This window comes from Callithrix jacchus, chromosome 2, assembly GCF_049354715.1.
Source record: "Callithrix jacchus isolate 240 chromosome 2, calJac240_pri, whole genome shotgun sequence".
Taxonomy (NCBI): domain Eukaryota; kingdom Metazoa; phylum Chordata; class Mammalia; order Primates; family Cebidae; genus Callithrix; species Callithrix jacchus.
In genome coordinates, this window is record NC_133503.1 from 2,761,368 (window position 1) to 2,778,171 (window position 16,804).

At 45.8% G+C, this 16,804-nt stretch overlaps 1 protein-coding gene across 6 annotated transcripts in view; it reads right to left on the reverse strand.

Annotated features, from left to right (window-relative positions):
* Nucleotides 1-678: 678 nt before the first annotated feature.
* The window catches only part of ZNF713 (zinc finger protein 713), a 51,080-nt gene continuing 34,954 nt past the window's right edge, over nt 679-16,804 (reverse strand). For 4 of the 6 annotated variants that reach the window (XM_035291932.3, XM_035291933.3, XM_035291931.3 and 1 more), the window contains exons 4-6: nt 16,324-16,492; nt 15,950-16,042; nt 679-7,226 (exon numbers count right to left, since the gene is read on the reverse strand). In XM_035291932.3, coding sequence (XP_035147823.3) covers nt 6,205-7,226; nt 15,950-16,042; nt 16,324-16,492 — 1,284 coding nt within the window. In that variant the 3' untranslated portion in view covers nt 679-6,204. The remainder of the gene's footprint in view (nt 7,227-15,949; nt 16,043-16,323; nt 16,493-16,804) is intronic. The other 2 variants (XM_054252415.2, XM_008984145.5) reach the window with 1 other exon arrangement.

Genomic DNA, 16,804 nt, shown 5'->3' on the forward strand with positions numbered 1-16,804 from the left:
AAAAAAAAGAGCATCAATTGGTTTCTTAAATAAACACACGGGGCTAGGTGTCATATCTCATGCCTGTAATCTCAGCACTTTGGGAGGCTGAGGCAGGAGGATCACCTGGGCTTAGGAGTCTGATTCTAGCCTGGGGAACATAGTGAGACTCTGTCTCTTAAAAAAAAATACATTGAACATCAATCAAAATACAAATTCTAATGAGTATTTGTATTAGTCTCTTTTCACACTGCTATATAGAAACACTCAAGATTGGGTAATTTATAAAGGAAAGAGGTTTAAATGACTCACAATTTCACATGGCTGGGGAGGCCTTGGGAAACTTACAATCATAGCAAAAGAGGAAGCAGGCATGTTTTACATGGTGGCAGGCAAGAGAGAGTGTGAGTGACTGAAGGGAGAAGAGTCCATTATAAAACCATCAGATCTCATGAGAACTTACTATCTCAAGAACAGCACAGGGGAAAATGCTCCCATGACTGAATCACCTCCCACTGGATTTCTCTCTTGACAATGGGGATTACAGTTTGAGAGGAGATTTGGGTGGGGACACAAAGCCAAATCCTAACAGTATTTTCCTCCATGCTACCAAGTTCTTTGGACATAAGGAATCAATCAACAGGACAACCCTTTACTAATACTCTGAGCCTATGAGAAATTGTCACACAGATTTTGGTGTTAAGAAGCAATCTTTCCTTTTATTAAAGTTCATATCTTGACCAAATATTTTCAGAGTGTTATAAAAGACTGTTCCAGGCACTGTTTGTATCTACTGGATTAGGAGCAAAATGACTGATGTTATAGTGACATTTCAGTCAGAGAAACTGTGAATAGTAAGCCACCTACCACTATGTGTAGCTTAAGTGTCTCTTCTCGTAGAAAAAGGACAATAATGCCTGGTTGGATGGACTGAGGAAACTACTATATGCAAAAGGGTAGAAACAAGTCATAACAAACAAGTATTGGGCTGTGTACGCCTCTGGCTCCCATACTCTGGGAATATCAGTATTTTGATGTAATGAACATATTTAGGCTTCACTCCTTAACTTGGAACATTTTTTTTTTTTTGAGACGGAATTTCACTCTTGTTACCCAGGCTGGAGTACAATGGCGCGATCTCGGCTCACCGCAACCTCCGCCTCCTGGGTTCAGGCAATTCTCCTGCCTCAGCCTCCCGTGTAGCTGGGATTACAGGCACGTGCCACCACGCCCAGCTAATTTTTTGTATTTTTAGTAGAGACGGGGTTTCACCATGTTGACCAGGATGGTCTCGATCTGTTGACCTCGTGATCCACTCGCCTCGGCCTCCCAAAGTGCTGGGATTACAGGCTTGAGCCACTGCACCTGGCCAACTTGGAACATTTGAACCGAACGAAGGACAACCGGAGAATGAATCCGCACCAAGTTTACGGTACAATTAACATAAACAGAATCATTTATGACCCTAAGGAACATATAATAAGATTCTAACGTACAATTCCTATGCATGAAGAATTGGTGAAAGTTCTTGGCCAACTGTGGTCAGGTTCCATCCAGACACCTTGTTTTCTGGGACGTCCAAGTTCTGCTGATTGTCTTCTGAGAATTCAATCTTGTTCTTGTTTTCACCTGTGCTGTGATACAGACACGCTGCCTTGTACTAGAGGCTTTAGAACTCTTTGCAAACATTTTTTTCCTGGTTGCAGAATTAAGCTTTGATCAAAGACTTCACTGAGTGTAATCAACCATTCCTTTAAAAAAGTACATACCTCTGCTCTCTGAGAACTCATCTTTGCTCACTCTCTCCCTTCCTGAAATCTGAGTGCCTGAAACCCTCTCTCATTATGGCAAGTGAACGTTAGATGTGGCTTTTTTGGGCAAGGATGCTTCCGGAATTAATTTGCCCTGAAAATCCATCTCTACTGCATAGAAGTTTGAACAACATACTATTACAAATCCTCTCTGACTACAATAACTAAAGGTTTTATTAACTATTTCATACCTACTATTGCAGGGGATGAAAATGCTCTTTGAAAAGTTTTATTTCTACAATGAAATTAGCTTTTGCGCTGGGCGCGGTGGCTCACGCCTGTAATCCCAGCACTTTGGGAGGCCGAGGCGGGTGGATCACGAGGTCAAGAGATCAAGACCGTCCTGGTCAACATGGTGAAACCCCGTCTCTACTGAAAATACAAAAAATTAGCTGGGCATGGTGGCGCGTGCCTGTAATCCCAGCTACTCAGGAGGCCGAGGCAGGAGAATTGCCTGAACCCAGGAGGCAGAGGTTGCGGTGAGCCGAGATCGCGCCATTGCACTCCAGCCTGGGTAACAAGAGTGAAACTCCTTCTCAAAAAAAAGAAATTAGCTTTGTTTTGCGGGGGGGTTAGAGTTTTCCTTTTTTTTTTTTTTTTTTTGAGACGGTGTTTCGCTCTTGTTACTCAGGCTGGAGTGCAATGGCGCGATCTCGGCTCACCGCAACCTCCGCCTCCTGACTCAGCCTCCTGAGTAGCTGGGGTTTCACCGTGTTGACCAGGATAGTCTCGATCTCTTGACCTCGGGATCCACCCACCTCGGCCTCCCAAAGTACTGGGATCACAGGTGTGAGCCACCGCGCCCGACCCAGAGTTTTCATTTTTAAATCATTTTTAAGTCTTTAAATCATTTCAGCTTCGACTCAGGGTCTATAAAATCCAGTCCTTTCTCAGGGAGAAGAAATCAGGGAACTCTTAAGCCAGGGTCAAGTTAGAATAAAGGTGAGAAAGCAAGAGGGCTACACTCCTAACTTAACCTTACGGTTTCTTCAGCTGTGCCTGAGAAGACAGATGAAACCCGAAAACTGAGAAGCTGAAGTGTCTCTAGACTTGCAGCTATTCATGGTTTATGACGGTTTCCATTTAGAATGCTTTAAACATCAAATGTGGGGCTGGGCACAGTGGCTCACACCTGTAATCTCAGCATTTTGGGAGGCTGAGGCAGGTGCATCACCTGAGGTTAGGAGATCGAGACCAGCCTGACCAACATAGTGAAATCCCAACTCTACTAAAAACACAAAAATTAGCCAGGGAGTGGTGGTGCGCAGCTGTAGTCCCAGCTACTCAGGAGGCTGAGAGAGGAGAATCGCTTGAACCCAGGAGGTGGAGGTTGCAGTGAGCCAAGAATGTGCCACCGCACTTCAGCCTGGGCGACAGCCTGACTCAAACAAAAACATCAAATGTGACTTCTGTCAAGCAGGGCAGCAATCATAAAAATTAAATGAAATCACCTTAAATTCTGATATATGATACTTTGGAGATCTGTCCCTTCCAATCTCAGGTTGAAATGTGATCCCCAATGTTGGAGGTGGGGCCTGGTGGAAGGTGTTTGGGCCATGGGGGCGGATCCGTCATGAATGGCTTGGTGTCCTCCCTGGGTCACTGAATGAGTTCTTGCTCTGGGAGTTCATGTGAGAGCTGAGGCTTTAACAGCCTGCAGCCTCCCCCATCTCTCTCTTGCTCTCTCTTCCATGTAATACGCTGGCTCCCGTTCACCTTCTGCCATAACTGGAAGTTTCTCAGGCCACCCACAGAAGCAGATACCAGCACCATGCTTCCTGGACAGCCTGCAGAACACCTAGTCTCAGACATTCCTTTAGAGCAATGCAAACTAATATGAATTCTTTTTGAAAAAAAGTGTTACAGATATATATTTCTTTCTTTTTTTTTTTTTTTTTGAGATGGAGTCTCGCTCTATTGTCCAGGCTAAAGTGCAGTGGTACAATCTCAGCTCACAGCAACTTTTGTCTCCCAGGTTCAAGCGATTCTCCTGTCTCAGCCTCCCAAGTAGCTGGGATTACAGGTGCACGCCACCACGCTCAGCTACTTTTTGTATTTTTAGTAGAGACAGGGTCTCACCATGTTGGCCAGGATGGTCTCAAACTCCTGACCTTAAGTGATCCACCTGCCTCGGCCTCCCAAAGTGCTGGATTACAGACAAGAGCCACAGCACCCGGCCCAGATATATGTTTCAATAAATAAAATAAGTGATTAAGCCAATTAGACTACTCTTTTGTTTTTTTGAAACAGAGTCTTGCTCTGTCACCAGGCACCAGGCTGGAGTGTAGTGGCGCGATCTTGGCTCACTGCAACCTCTGCCCCCTGGATTCATGTAATTCTCCTGTCTCAGTCTCCCGAGTAGCTGAGACTACAGGTGCGCACCACCAAGCCCAGCTAATTTTTGCATTTTTTAGTAGAGATAGGGTTTCACCCTGTTGGCCAGGATGGTCTCGATCTCTTGACCTTGTGATCCACCCGCCCCAGCCTCCCAAAGTGCTGGGATTACAGGCTTGAGCCACCGCGCCCGGCCTATCTTCTTTAGGTGTTTACACAACTGAGCTCTCCCAATTCCCACTCCCAACACGGCACCATGGCTCACCTGCAGCCACAGCTCCTCACTCCTGCAGCTTCCACAGCGGTACGGGGTGGCATGGGAATTCTTAGCCTCCGTCATTATTTTACAAACACCCAAAATTTCTATTCTACAAACATAGCAGAAATAATTTTAACTGAAAAAATCTAGGCTTGCCACAGGGAAATTTAAAAAGAAAACAAAAGAGAAAAGCAGACTTCTCCGAATCAGTATTTCAAAGTTCATCAACAGGAGCCTCAAGTCTGCTTCGAGGCTTTTCTCAAAGTGACCCGAGGATTCGCAGGAAGAAACAATGCCGAGATTGTAAATAGAACCATCACAGAATATTGCCCCAAACTATCACACTGTTACTCAAACCAGGGCTACAAGATTTGGGGTGGTAGAACAATGAATATTTTTAGTTTCAGACTTATGTATCGATTTTGATGAAAAGTAGAATAATTAGCAGATAAAACTAGCATATAACTTATTAGTTTTATATGCTAAATAGTAGTTCCTAAAAGGTTAAAAATCTTGGATCCCTTTATAAAGAATATTAAGTAAATCCTATATATGGTCAAAACTGTAAAGAAACCGTACAAATAACTGACATTAGTGAAATATTGCTCTTTTATGTTTATTTCAAGTTAGTGTGACTGGCTGCACTACAGACTTGCCTTTACTTTTACATTTTATGTATTTATTTAGAGACAGAGTCTCAGTCTGTCGCCCAGGCTGGAGTGCAGTGGTGTGATCCTGGCACTGTGTAACCTCCTCTCCCAGGTTCAAACAATTCTCCTGCTTCAGCCTCCTGAGTAGCTGGGACTAAAGGCATGAGCCACCACACCCAGCTAATTTTTGAATTTTTAGTAGAGATGGGGTTTCACCATGTTGGCCAGGCTGGTCTTGAACTCCTGACCTCAGGTGAGCCCCCACCTTGGCCTTCTAAAGTGCTGGGATTACAGGTGTGAGCAATCACATACAGCCAACACTGCCTTTAATTAATAAAAATTTCTGATTTAAAAGTTTTACACCATAAAACTTACAGGTCAGTAATTACAGTCATTACAGGTTGCCTACGGGATTTTTCTTTTCTTTCTTTCTTTTTTTTTTTTTTGAGACAGAGTCTTGCTCTGTTGCCCAGACTGGAGTGCAGTGGCGTGATCTCAGCTCACTGCAACCTCCGCCTCCCATGTTCAAGCCATTCTCACGCCTCAGTCTCCAGAGTAGCTGGGATTGCAGGTGTGCAACACCATGCCTGGTTAAGGATTTCTGATTTTTAAAAAAGTTTTATATCAGATTTGGAACATGACTCCAAATATAATCTCATTTGTAAAATAAATTACTTTCCCTTTTATAATCCCTCCTTGGAATCTATCACACTGCCAGTTTAAGGTTTAAATTAATTTGGGTTCTATGCATTGAAAGTTTATGGCCAGGCGCAGTGGCTGATGCCTGTAATCCCAGCACTTTGGGAGGCCGAGGTGGGTAAATCACCTGACGTTAGGAGTTTGAGACCAGCCTGGCCAACATGGTGAAACTCTGTCTCTACTGAAAATACAAAAAATTATCCAGGCATGGTGGTGTGTGCCTCTGGCCTCAGCTACTCGGGAGGCTGAGGCAGGAGAACTGCTTGAACCCAGGAGATGGAGGTTGCAGTGAGCTGAGATCCTGCCACTGTACTGCAGCCAGGGTGTAGAGTGAGACTCTGTCTCAAGAAAAAAAAAAAGTTTATGTATAAGCTTTCTCTCCACTATGAATAATTTGATATTGAATGGGATAAAAATGTCTGGCCAATAATTTCCTACATTTATCTATTTACATGATTTCCCCCACCATGAGTTACGTGCTGTTGAGCGAAGGACTGTGGCTTAAGGTTTGCTCACATTTATATTCACACAATTTCTCCCGAGTGTGGATTTTCCTGTGTTGATTAAGGTGTGCGCTCTGGCTAAAGGCTTTCCCACATTCATGACATTTATAGGGTTTCTCTCCTGTATGGGTTCTCTCGTGTTGATTCAGATGCGTCCTCTGGCTGAAGGCTTTGCCACAGAAGCGACATGCGTAAGGTTTCTCTCCAGTGTGGAGTCTGTGATGCTCCGTGAGGGAAGTGATGCGGCTGAAGGCTTTGCCGCACTGGCTACATTTATAGGGCTTTTCCCCCGTGTGGATCCTCAGGTGCTGAGTGAAGGAGGAGTGCTGACGGAAGGCTTTCCCACATCCGTTGCACATAAAGGGCTTTTCTCCCGTGTGAATTCTCTGATGTTGAATGAGATGTATCCTCTGGCTGAATCTTTTTTCACATTCATCGCACTTATAGGGCTTCTCTCCCGTAAGCACCATCTGAGGCTGGGAAAGGGACGAGTGCTGCCTGAAGGCCTTCCCGTACTCCCTGGGTTTCTCTGCAGGAGTGTGGTCGGTAAGAAGGACGTGTTGACTGAAGATGTTGCCACACTCATTGTATCCATAGGGAGTCTCTCTTACATAATTTCCCTGGTAGAAAATCAAGTCTGAATTATGTCTGATGCCATTTCCCTGTGTGTCAGAATTCAGGGGTGTTTTAATGGAAGGAATTCTCTGACGCCTAAGGGTTGAGTTCAGATTACAGTTTTCTGCAAACTTGTTACACTCGAGGTTTCTCTGCTGTGTGATCTTTTTGTGGGTCAAAGTCACTTGTCCTAAATATCTCTGCTGGTCTTCTTGGTTAAACTCTGGATGGTAATGAAAATCCCAGAGTCCTCCTAGGATGGAGTACCAGAAGCTGTCTCCTGTGAGTCTCTCCAATATCATCTCCTGGGTTTGATTTTCGTCAGAAATATTCTGGCTTGCGGTTGACTTTTTGATTTCGGGTCTGTTTTCTCCATCTAAAACAAATTCAAAACATACAGATACTATCCAACATTCTCATGTTCTCCACGCTTTGAAAAAGAAGAGTAAAAGAAATTGTTGCACAGCAAATTACCAAATAAAACTGACAATAATGTGTACAAGGCGTACGTGGCATCGCGTTTTCCACCGTGGCCACGTCCCAAAGGGAAAGACTGTGAAAAATCACAAGCAAGGAGCAGGGGGAGATCTTAAATATGTGCAGTAACCACAGAAAGAAGAGGACATCCAGGAGTGTCCGTGGTTGAAAGCAGATGACAGGAGAAGAAGATGAATCAGAGGGAAGTCTCTGTTCAGCGGTGGGAGACAGAGGAGTGATTAACTAGAGAAAGCAGATCTGAGGCCAGGCCCTGGAAAACCCTCATATACAGATGACGCGACTAATGCCAGCTACTTGTTCATTTAAAAAGTTATTTCTTCCTATTTTTATCTTTTAAAATGATAATACTAATACTTGCTGATAGAAACATGTTCAAATAATGTGAGAATGTGTAAACAAAAAATTCCACCCATTAGAGAAAATCCTTGGGAATAGGTCGGAGCCTATCTTGTCAGATTTTCCCTGTGCTCACATGAGTATATATAAACACCATATTTGGGACAAGCATGGCTTACGGATTATGATTTAAAAATTTCATTTTAGTTTCCCACACACTTCTTTAAACGTTAGTAAGTGGAGGTATTCTTCCTGTGCTTCTAGATGAAGACCTGAACAGATCCCACGGCTTTCTCCTTATTATTATTATTTTTTGAGATGGAGTCTCGTTCTATCACCCAGGCTGGAGTGCAGTGACACAATCCTGGCTCACCACAACCTCCACCTCTTATGTTCAAGTGATTCTCCTGCCTCAGCCTCCTGAGTAGCTGGGATTACAGGCATGTACCACCACACTCCGCTAATTTTTGTATTTTTAGTAGAGAACGGGGTTTCACCATGTTGGCCAGGCTGGTCTCGAACTCCTGACCTCAGGTGATACAGCTGCCTCAGCCTCCCAAAGTGCTGTGATGACAGGTGTGAGCCACTGCACCCAGCCTCTTCTTATTTTTTGAGAAAGTATCTCAATCTGTCACCCGGGCTGGGTGCAGTGGCTCTATCATAGCTCCCTGCTGCCACCTCCCAGGCTCAAGCAACCTTCCCACTTCAGCTCCTCAAGTAGCTCGGATTATAGGTGTGTGCCACCATGCCTGACTAACTGATTTTTTTTTAAGAGACAGGGTCTCACTATGTTTCCCAGGCTGGTCTGGAACTCCTGGGCTCAAGCGATTCTCCTGCCTTGGCTTCCCAAAGTGCTGGGATTACAGGCGTGAGCCACCGTGCCCAGCCTCCACTTGGTTCTTAGGTAACAGATCTTCCTACTCTTTCATTGTCAGAAACATAATATCTACTCAATAGTTAAAATGCTCAGTCCTGGGTAATAGTCAAAACCCCAAAAGTAATTCCTTTCCCCTCCCCTGGGACGGTTACAGAAAGGGCCATGTTCTTTATGGCTCCCTGCTTGAGCTGCTCTCCCAGTCCCTGCTCTCCCTGAGTCTCGTCCTCACCTCCACTCTCTTGCTTCTCTCCCTGCTTAACTGCTTCCCTGCTCACCCCTTCCCTTACCCCGTCACTGTGATTTATTTTTATTTTTACTTTTTTTTTTTTTTTTTCTGAGACGGAGTCTCGCTCTTGTTACCCAGGCTGGAGTGCAATGGTGCGATCTCGGCTCACCACAACCTCCGCCTCCTGGGTTCAGGCAATTCTCCCGCCTCAGCCTCCCGAGTAGCTGGGATTACAGGCACGCGCCACCATGCCCAGCTAATTTTTGTATTTTTAGTAGAGACGGGGTTTCACCATGTTGACCAGGATGGTCTCGATCTGTTGACCTCGTGATCCGCCCGCCTCGGCCTCCCACAGTGCTGGGATTACAGGCGTGAGCCACCGCGCCCGGCCCTTTATTTTTAGTCTCTTTGGAGACAGAGTCTTGCTCTGTGCCCAGGATGGAATGCAGTGGTGTGATCTTGGCTCACTGCAACCTCTGCCTTCTGGGTTCAAGTGATTCTCTTGCCTCAGCCTCCCCGGTACTGGGACGACGGGCGCGCACCACCACACCTGGTTAACTTTTTGTAGTTTTAGTACAGACAGGGTTTTGCCTTGTTGCTCAGGCTGCTCAAACTCCCGAGCTTAGGCAACCCACCCAGCTTGGCCTCCCAAAATGCTGGGATCACAGGCACGAGCCACCGCACCCAGCCCACTCACTGTAGTTTAGTTTCTATTGAACAAGAGTTAGGGATTAGGGGCTGCGTGGAGGGGGAGAGATTAAGAGAAAGGACTGTTCGTGTGGCTGAGCGGCTTCATGTTCTTAGCTTGGCAAATAGTTAAACTGGACTCATTTTGGGGAACTTCTACTACTTCTGGGAGGGTCTTGCTTCCCCCCCGGTGTCGTTTCCATGATCTGGATGGATATGTCTCTACTTTGGGCATGCATCATATTTGGCAAGATCCAGGACCACGCTGGCTGACACACAGGAAACCCTATGATACCGTGCCCAACAGAGCTGGGCAGTACGGACTCATCTCCATCCAACAGCTTCTCCTGGCTGACCCACAAAGGCCACTGAAGTCATCGCTTCCTGGTCTTGGCCTTTCTGAGTGGGTCAGCTTCGTCTTCTTAGACATGAGGCCCACGCCTCTTCACCGTTCAGCCACAGAAACATACCTTGCACCTGTCAGAGCAGTTTCCTTGAAGCTGGGTAACCAGACAAGTATCATCTCGATTGGGACACTTGACGGTAAACGGCAGTATCATCAATAATTATGTCAGGACCTGTCATGGGAAAACTGGAGGGAGGGATTCTGACCAGGCCTCCTCGGCTCCACCCACGGTATGCGTCCTACCTCTTCCCGCAAAAGGCGGTTAGGAACTTGCAACCTGGTTTTCTGCTCTTTACCAGTCTCCTCACAGAAGTCCCTCTCAGATCTCTCTCTTTTTTTTTTGAGACAGAGTCTCGCTCTGTTGCCCAGGCTGGAGTGTAGTGGTGTGATCTCAGCTCACTGCAAACTTTGCTTCCTGGGTTCAAGTGATTCTCCCATCTCAGCCTCCCAAGTAGTTGGGACTACAGGTACTTGCCATCACACCCAGCTACTTTTTATATTTTTAGTAGAGATGGGGGGTTTCACAATGTTGGCCAGGCTGGTCTGGAACTCCTGACCTCAAGTGATCCACTTGCCTCAGCCTCCCAAAGTGCTGGGCTTGCAAGTGTGAGCCACCACACCTGGCCTCTCTCAGATCTTTCTTACAGCCTTGTTCTTGCTGGCCGAGGCGTGAGGTTCATGAGGCCATTTGCTATGCTCATGGAGATGGAGCTGAGGGGCCGCACCGACCTTGGTACACAGGCATTTTCTGTCATCTCTCTGGGAGGAAACGTCTCTTCTAAAACACACACCTAGATGAGTAACCATGTGTATGTATCTATACATAGATAGTTTCAATTTAAACCAAAACAGGATGATGTATGTAATGCCCATGTAGCTTTATTTCTTAATGATATTCTTTCTAAATGAGTATATATGCCTACTTCATTCTTTTTAAAGGGCATATCCTACTTTTAAAGAATCTTCTCCTGCTGTCAAGTTTTAGGTTTCCAATTTTCTCCGCTATTTCATACAATAATGCAATGAACACCCTTATACAAACATCTTACAGACCTAAGCTAGAATTTCAATAGGGCAGACAATATGCAATGCCAGCGTGGGCAATGGTGGTTCATGCCTGTAATGCCAGCACTTTGGGAGGCCAAGGCAGGTGGATGGCGAGGTCAGGAGTTCAAGACCAGCCTGGACAACATGGTGAAACACTGTCTCTACTAAAAATACAAAAATTAGCTGGGTGTGGTGGCACGCGCCTGCAGTCTCAGCTACTTGGGAGGCTGAGGCAGGAGAATCGCTTGAACCCGGAAGGCGGAGGCTGCAGTGAGCCAGATCACACCACTGCACTCCAGCCTAGTGACACAGCGAGACTTTGTCTCAAAAAAAAAAGGAAAAAAAAGCAATGTCAGATCATAGGGTTTGCACATTACACATTTTGATAAATTCTGTCAAATTGTTCTCTTAAAAGGCTCTACTATGGCTGAGCATGGTGGCTCACACCTGTAATCCTATCATTTTGGGAGGCCAAGGTAGGCAGATTGCTTGAGCTCAGGAGTTTGAGACCAACCTGGGAAACACAGCAAAATTCTGCATGGTTGCTCATGCCTGTAATCCCAGCATTTTGCGAGGTCGAGGCAGGCAGATCACGACGGTCAGAAGATCAAGTCTATCCTGGCCAACATGGCGAAACCCTGTCTGTACTAAAAGTACAAAAAATTAGGCAGGTGTGGTGGCGGGCACCTGCAGTCACAGCTATTTGGGAGGCTGAGGAAGGAGAATCGCTTGAACCCAGGAGGTGGAGGTTGTAGTGAGCCAAGATCACACCACTGTACCCCAGACTGCTCGACAGTGAGACTCTGTCTCCAAACAAACAAACAAAAAACTTAGCCAGGTATGGTGGCATGTGCCTGCAGGTCTAGCTACTAGGGAGGCTGAGGTGGGAGGACCACCCGAACCCAGGGAGGCTGGGGCTGCAGTGAGCCATGATTGTGCCACTGCACCCAAGCCTGGGTGAGTAAACGCATGGTGGCAAATGTCTGTAATCCCAATGCACATAAGGCTCTACCAAATGTACGTAAGAGTGTGAAATGTAACCTATTTCACCCACATCATTCCCAATATCAAATGTGATAACATTTTGATTTTGCCAATTTGGTGGGTGAAAAATGGTACCTCTTCCATGCTGTAATTTTATTTTCTTTTTTATTTTTCTTTTTGAGACAGAGTTTCACTGTTCTTAACCAAGACAGAGTGCAATGGCATGATCTCGGCTCACTGCAACCTCCACCTCCCAGGTTCAAGCAATTCTTCTGCCTCAGCCTCCAGAGAAGCTGGGGTTACAGGCATGTGCCACCACTCCTGGCTAACAATTTTTATTTATTTCATTATGTTAGCTTGAGCATTTCCCCATATATTTATGGGCTGTTTTATTTCCTTTGTGAATATTTTGGTGGTACTGAGGACCTGCTAAAATTGAACACAAAGTCTTGTGGGCAAGTACATACATGTATTTTTTCTGGAGAGAGAACCATAACTTTCATTAGATTTTCAAAGGGGTCCAAGATTCAAAAAGTTTACAAGCCTCTGTTTTAAGGATATCCTAACTAGTCTCTGCCAACAGTCTTTTCTCCCATTTCATTATTCAGCATAATAAAACTAAATTATTCTGCCTGAGTCACCGATTTCATTATGTTCACACACACACAATCTGGTAGCCCCAACCCTTTTAAACTATCCTCAACAAAAATTAGGCTGGGTATGGTGGCTCATGCCTGTAATCCTAGAACTTTGGGAGGCCAAGGTGGGTGAACTGCTTCAGCCTGGGCAACAAGGCAAAACTCTACCTCTATAAAAAGATGCAAAAATTAGCCGGGCATCATGGTGGGCACCTACAGTCTCAGACACTGGGAAGGCTGAGGTGGGAGAATTGCTTGGGCCTGGGAGGCAGAGGTTGCCGTGAGCTGAGATTGTGCCACTGCACTTCAGCCCAGGTGACAGAAAGACCGTATCTCACGAACAATGACAAAACAAAACAAAAATTAGATTATGCAGGCCAAGAAGGTATTCCTACTCTTTTAGTACAGTAAATTCATATAAGTAAATCCAGCATAAAATTACAGGTGGAAAAGTAGGCCTTAACCCTTATGAATGGAATGGTCTTTTTTTTTTTTTTTTTGAGACGGAGTCTCACTCTGTTGCCCAGGCTGGAGTGCAGTGGCATGATCTCGGCTCACCGCAACCTCCACCTCCTGGGTTTAAGTGATTCTCCTGCCTCAGCATTCTGAGTAGCTGGGATTACAGACATGCGCCACCGTGCCCAGGTAACTTTTGTATTTTTAGTAGAGATGGTATTTCACCATATTGGTCAGGCTGGTCTTAAACTCCTGACCTTGTGACCCACCCTCTTTGGCCTCCCAAAGTGCTAGGATTACAGACATGAGCCACTGTGCTTGGCCAAAAAAAAAAAACCCAAAAAGACAAAAAAACAGGGTCTTGCTCTTTCACCCAAGCTAGAATGCAGTGGTGTGATCTCGGCTCACTGCGACTTTCACCTCCCGGGTTCAAGCAATTCTTGTGCCTCAGCCTCCCTGATAGCTGGGATTACAGTGTATTTTTAATAGAGACGAGGCTTCCCTATGTTGCCCAGGCTGGTCTGGAACTCTTGAGCTCAAGTGATCCTCCTGTCGTGGCTTCCCAAAGGGCTGGGATTACAGGCATGAGCCACCGAGCCCGGCTCCTGTTTCTATTTTTGTTTTCAAAAGTATACCCATATGTACCGAAGAGGATCTAGCTATTTCTGGAAGGGTGGAATTATGGATGGTGAAGTTTTGATTTTTCCAAGATAAGCATATAGTTATTGTAAAAAGAAAAAATTAGGGAACGACAATATTTTTACTTAAAAATATTTAAATATTTAGCACACTTTCATAATTTCAAAAAATGTAACATGATAGAAAGTGAGTTTCCAATTACTAGTTCATATGTTTAAGACTTTTTTTTTTTTTTTTGAGACGAAGTTTCGCTCTTGTTACCCAGGCTGGAGTGCAATGGTGCGATCTTGGCTCACCGCAACCTCCGCCTCCTGGGTTCAAGCAATTCTCCTGCCTCAGCCTCCTGAGTAGCTGGGATTACAGGCGCGTGCCACCGTGCCCAGCTAATTTTTGTATTTTCAGTAGAAACGGGGTTTCACCATGTTGACCAGGATGGTCTCGATCTCTTGACCTCGTGATCCACCTGCCTCGGCCTCCCAAAGTGCTGGGAGTATAGGCGTGAGCCACCACGCCTGGCCATTTTTTTATTTTTTTTGAGACAGAGTGTCACTCTGTCACCCAGGCTGGAGTGCAATGGCGCGACCTAGGCTCACTGCAACTTCCACCTTCTGAGTTGAAATGATTCTTTCTCTTGCCTCAGCTTCCTGAGTAGATGGGATTACAGACATGCACCAGCACGCCCAGCTAACTTTTGTATTTTTAGTAGAGATGGGGTTTCATCACGTTAGTCAGGCTGGTCTCAAACTCCTGACCTCATGATCCACCCGCCTCAGCCTCCCAAAGTGCTAGGACTACAGGTGTGAGCCACTGCACCTGGCCTGTTTAAGACTTTTGTGTCTAGCATGAAGGGCCTGAGTTGGGTCATGAGGTGATGGAAGAATGTAATAAATGAAGAAAATAAAGGTTTACCAGCCAGGCGCGGTAGCTCACGCATGCCTGTAATCCCAGCACTTGGGGAGGCCGAGGTGGGTGGATCACGAGGTCAAGAGATCGAGACCATCCTGGTCAACATGGTGAAACCCCATTTCTACTAAAAATACAAAAATTAGCTGGGCACGGTGGCGCGTGCCTGTAATCCCAGCTACTTGGGAGGCTGAGGCAGGAGAATTGCTTGAACCCAGGAGGCGGAGGTTGCGGTGAACCGAGTTCGTGCCATTGCACTCCAGCCTGGGTAACAGCAGCAAAACTCCGCCTCAAATAAATAAATAAATAAATAAATAAATAAATAAATAAATAAAGGTTTGCCATTCGTGAACCTTACATAATACCCTGTACTGCTGGAGCGTTACATGCTTAACTGGGACATACACTTAAAGTGGAGTTACACCATCGTACTGTTTTGTGTCTTGCTTTTTTATGGTGTTGCATATCATGAACACATTTCCATGGCAGCAAATACATTTCCGCACATTTTCTTAAAGGACTGTAAAACATCCAGTATTCTGTATGTGCCAAGGTATTTTTAATCGATTCACATTTCGGTACTAGCTTCTTGTTGTTACAAATAGCACAGCAAGATCTATTAGTTGGCCGCACATATATTAAAACTAGATTATTATAAGTAATTATAGTATGTGAACATAATGAAATCATATATTAGATTTTTTTTTTTTTTTTTGAGACAGGGTCTTGCTCTGTCACCCAGGCTGGTATGCAGTGGCCTGATCATAGCTCACGTCAGCTTGGACCTCCTGGGCTCACGTGATCCTCTCGCCTCAGCTTCCAGAGTAGGTGGAACACAGGAACGTGCCATGACACCTAGCTTTTTTTTTTTTTTTTGGTGGGGCTAGAGACGAGGTCTCCCTATGTTGCTCAGGCTGCTCTCAGACTCCTGGGCTCAAGTGATCCTTCTGCCTTGGCCTCCCAAAGTGCTGGGATTACAGGCGTGAGCCACTGTGCCCGGCCCCGAAAAGAAAGATTTTTAAAAAATTTCTTCTAGGATCATCTGTCATGGAAAAGAAAGATTGAAAGAATCCTGGAGGGGATGTGTAAATCAAAAATACAAAGACAACGCCATGTGGATATGTGCGATATTAAGGTATCTGTGGGTGTTTAAATGGATACCTTCAAAATCACCTCATCTTGTGTGCATGGTTTAAAACAGTAAGTTTATGCTATCTGCTCAATGAGAAAAAATTAAGACAGCCATTTCAACTTTGGACAAATATCAAACACAGACTGAGGCTTTTCAAAAGCCTGAGTATTCCTTACATCCCACAGGGAGGCTTTTGGAGCACGGCACTGAGTGGGTCAGAAGTGGCTGCTTTCCCTCGCTGAGCAGCGGTGCCCAAGAGTGTGCACTTACCTGGACAGGGGTCTAGCAGGCTGCCTCTTTCTATCACCCACTCTTCCTCTAGCTCCAACTGCGCGATTACCTCTGGCTTATAAAGCTGGTGCCCTATTCACGGGAGAAACATACATCTTAGGAGTTTATACTGGGAACAAAATTCTCCTTCAGACACATTCCCGACCCTTTTAGTCTTCAGAGCCTCTGGAGGGGAGACTTCAGAGGCAGCAAAACGAAGCTTTCCCTCTCAAACTCAATTAAGACGTTCCACTGGAGGAGAAAGAGCAGAAAACAAAGCTCTCTGACTTCAACACCAATCAGCATTCTTCTGTCCCGGCCCCAAACTGTGTTCACGAAAGCTTTGGAGGCTTCCTCTGCTTAAGGAAACAAACCCACGTGAGTGGTTTCCAGCTTCGCAGGGACGCCATCCTCACCCAGCGCCACGAGATTTCTGTAGTTCTCCAGCATCACGTCTCGGTAGAGGTCCTTCTGGGCAGGGTACAGCCGGTCCCATTCCTCCCTGGTGAAGTCCACAGCCACATCCTGGAACGTCAGGGATTCCTGAAACATGGAGCACATCCCTGCTCAGGCAAACACTGTTCTTTTGGAGGGACCCTCGAGGAGGGGGTAGGTGCAGCACCAGGATATCTACGCCACTGTGCGGACAGCCTTGAGGGCTCTGAGTCATTCAGGTCAAACTTTTCTTTTTTTTTTTTTAGAGACGGAGTTTCGCTCTTGTTACCCAGGATGGAGTGCAATGGCACGATCTCGGCTCACCGCAACCTCCGCCTCCTGGGTTCAGACGATTCTCCTGCCTCAGCCTCCCGAGTAGCTGGGATTACAGGCACGCACCACCATGCCCAGCTAATTTTT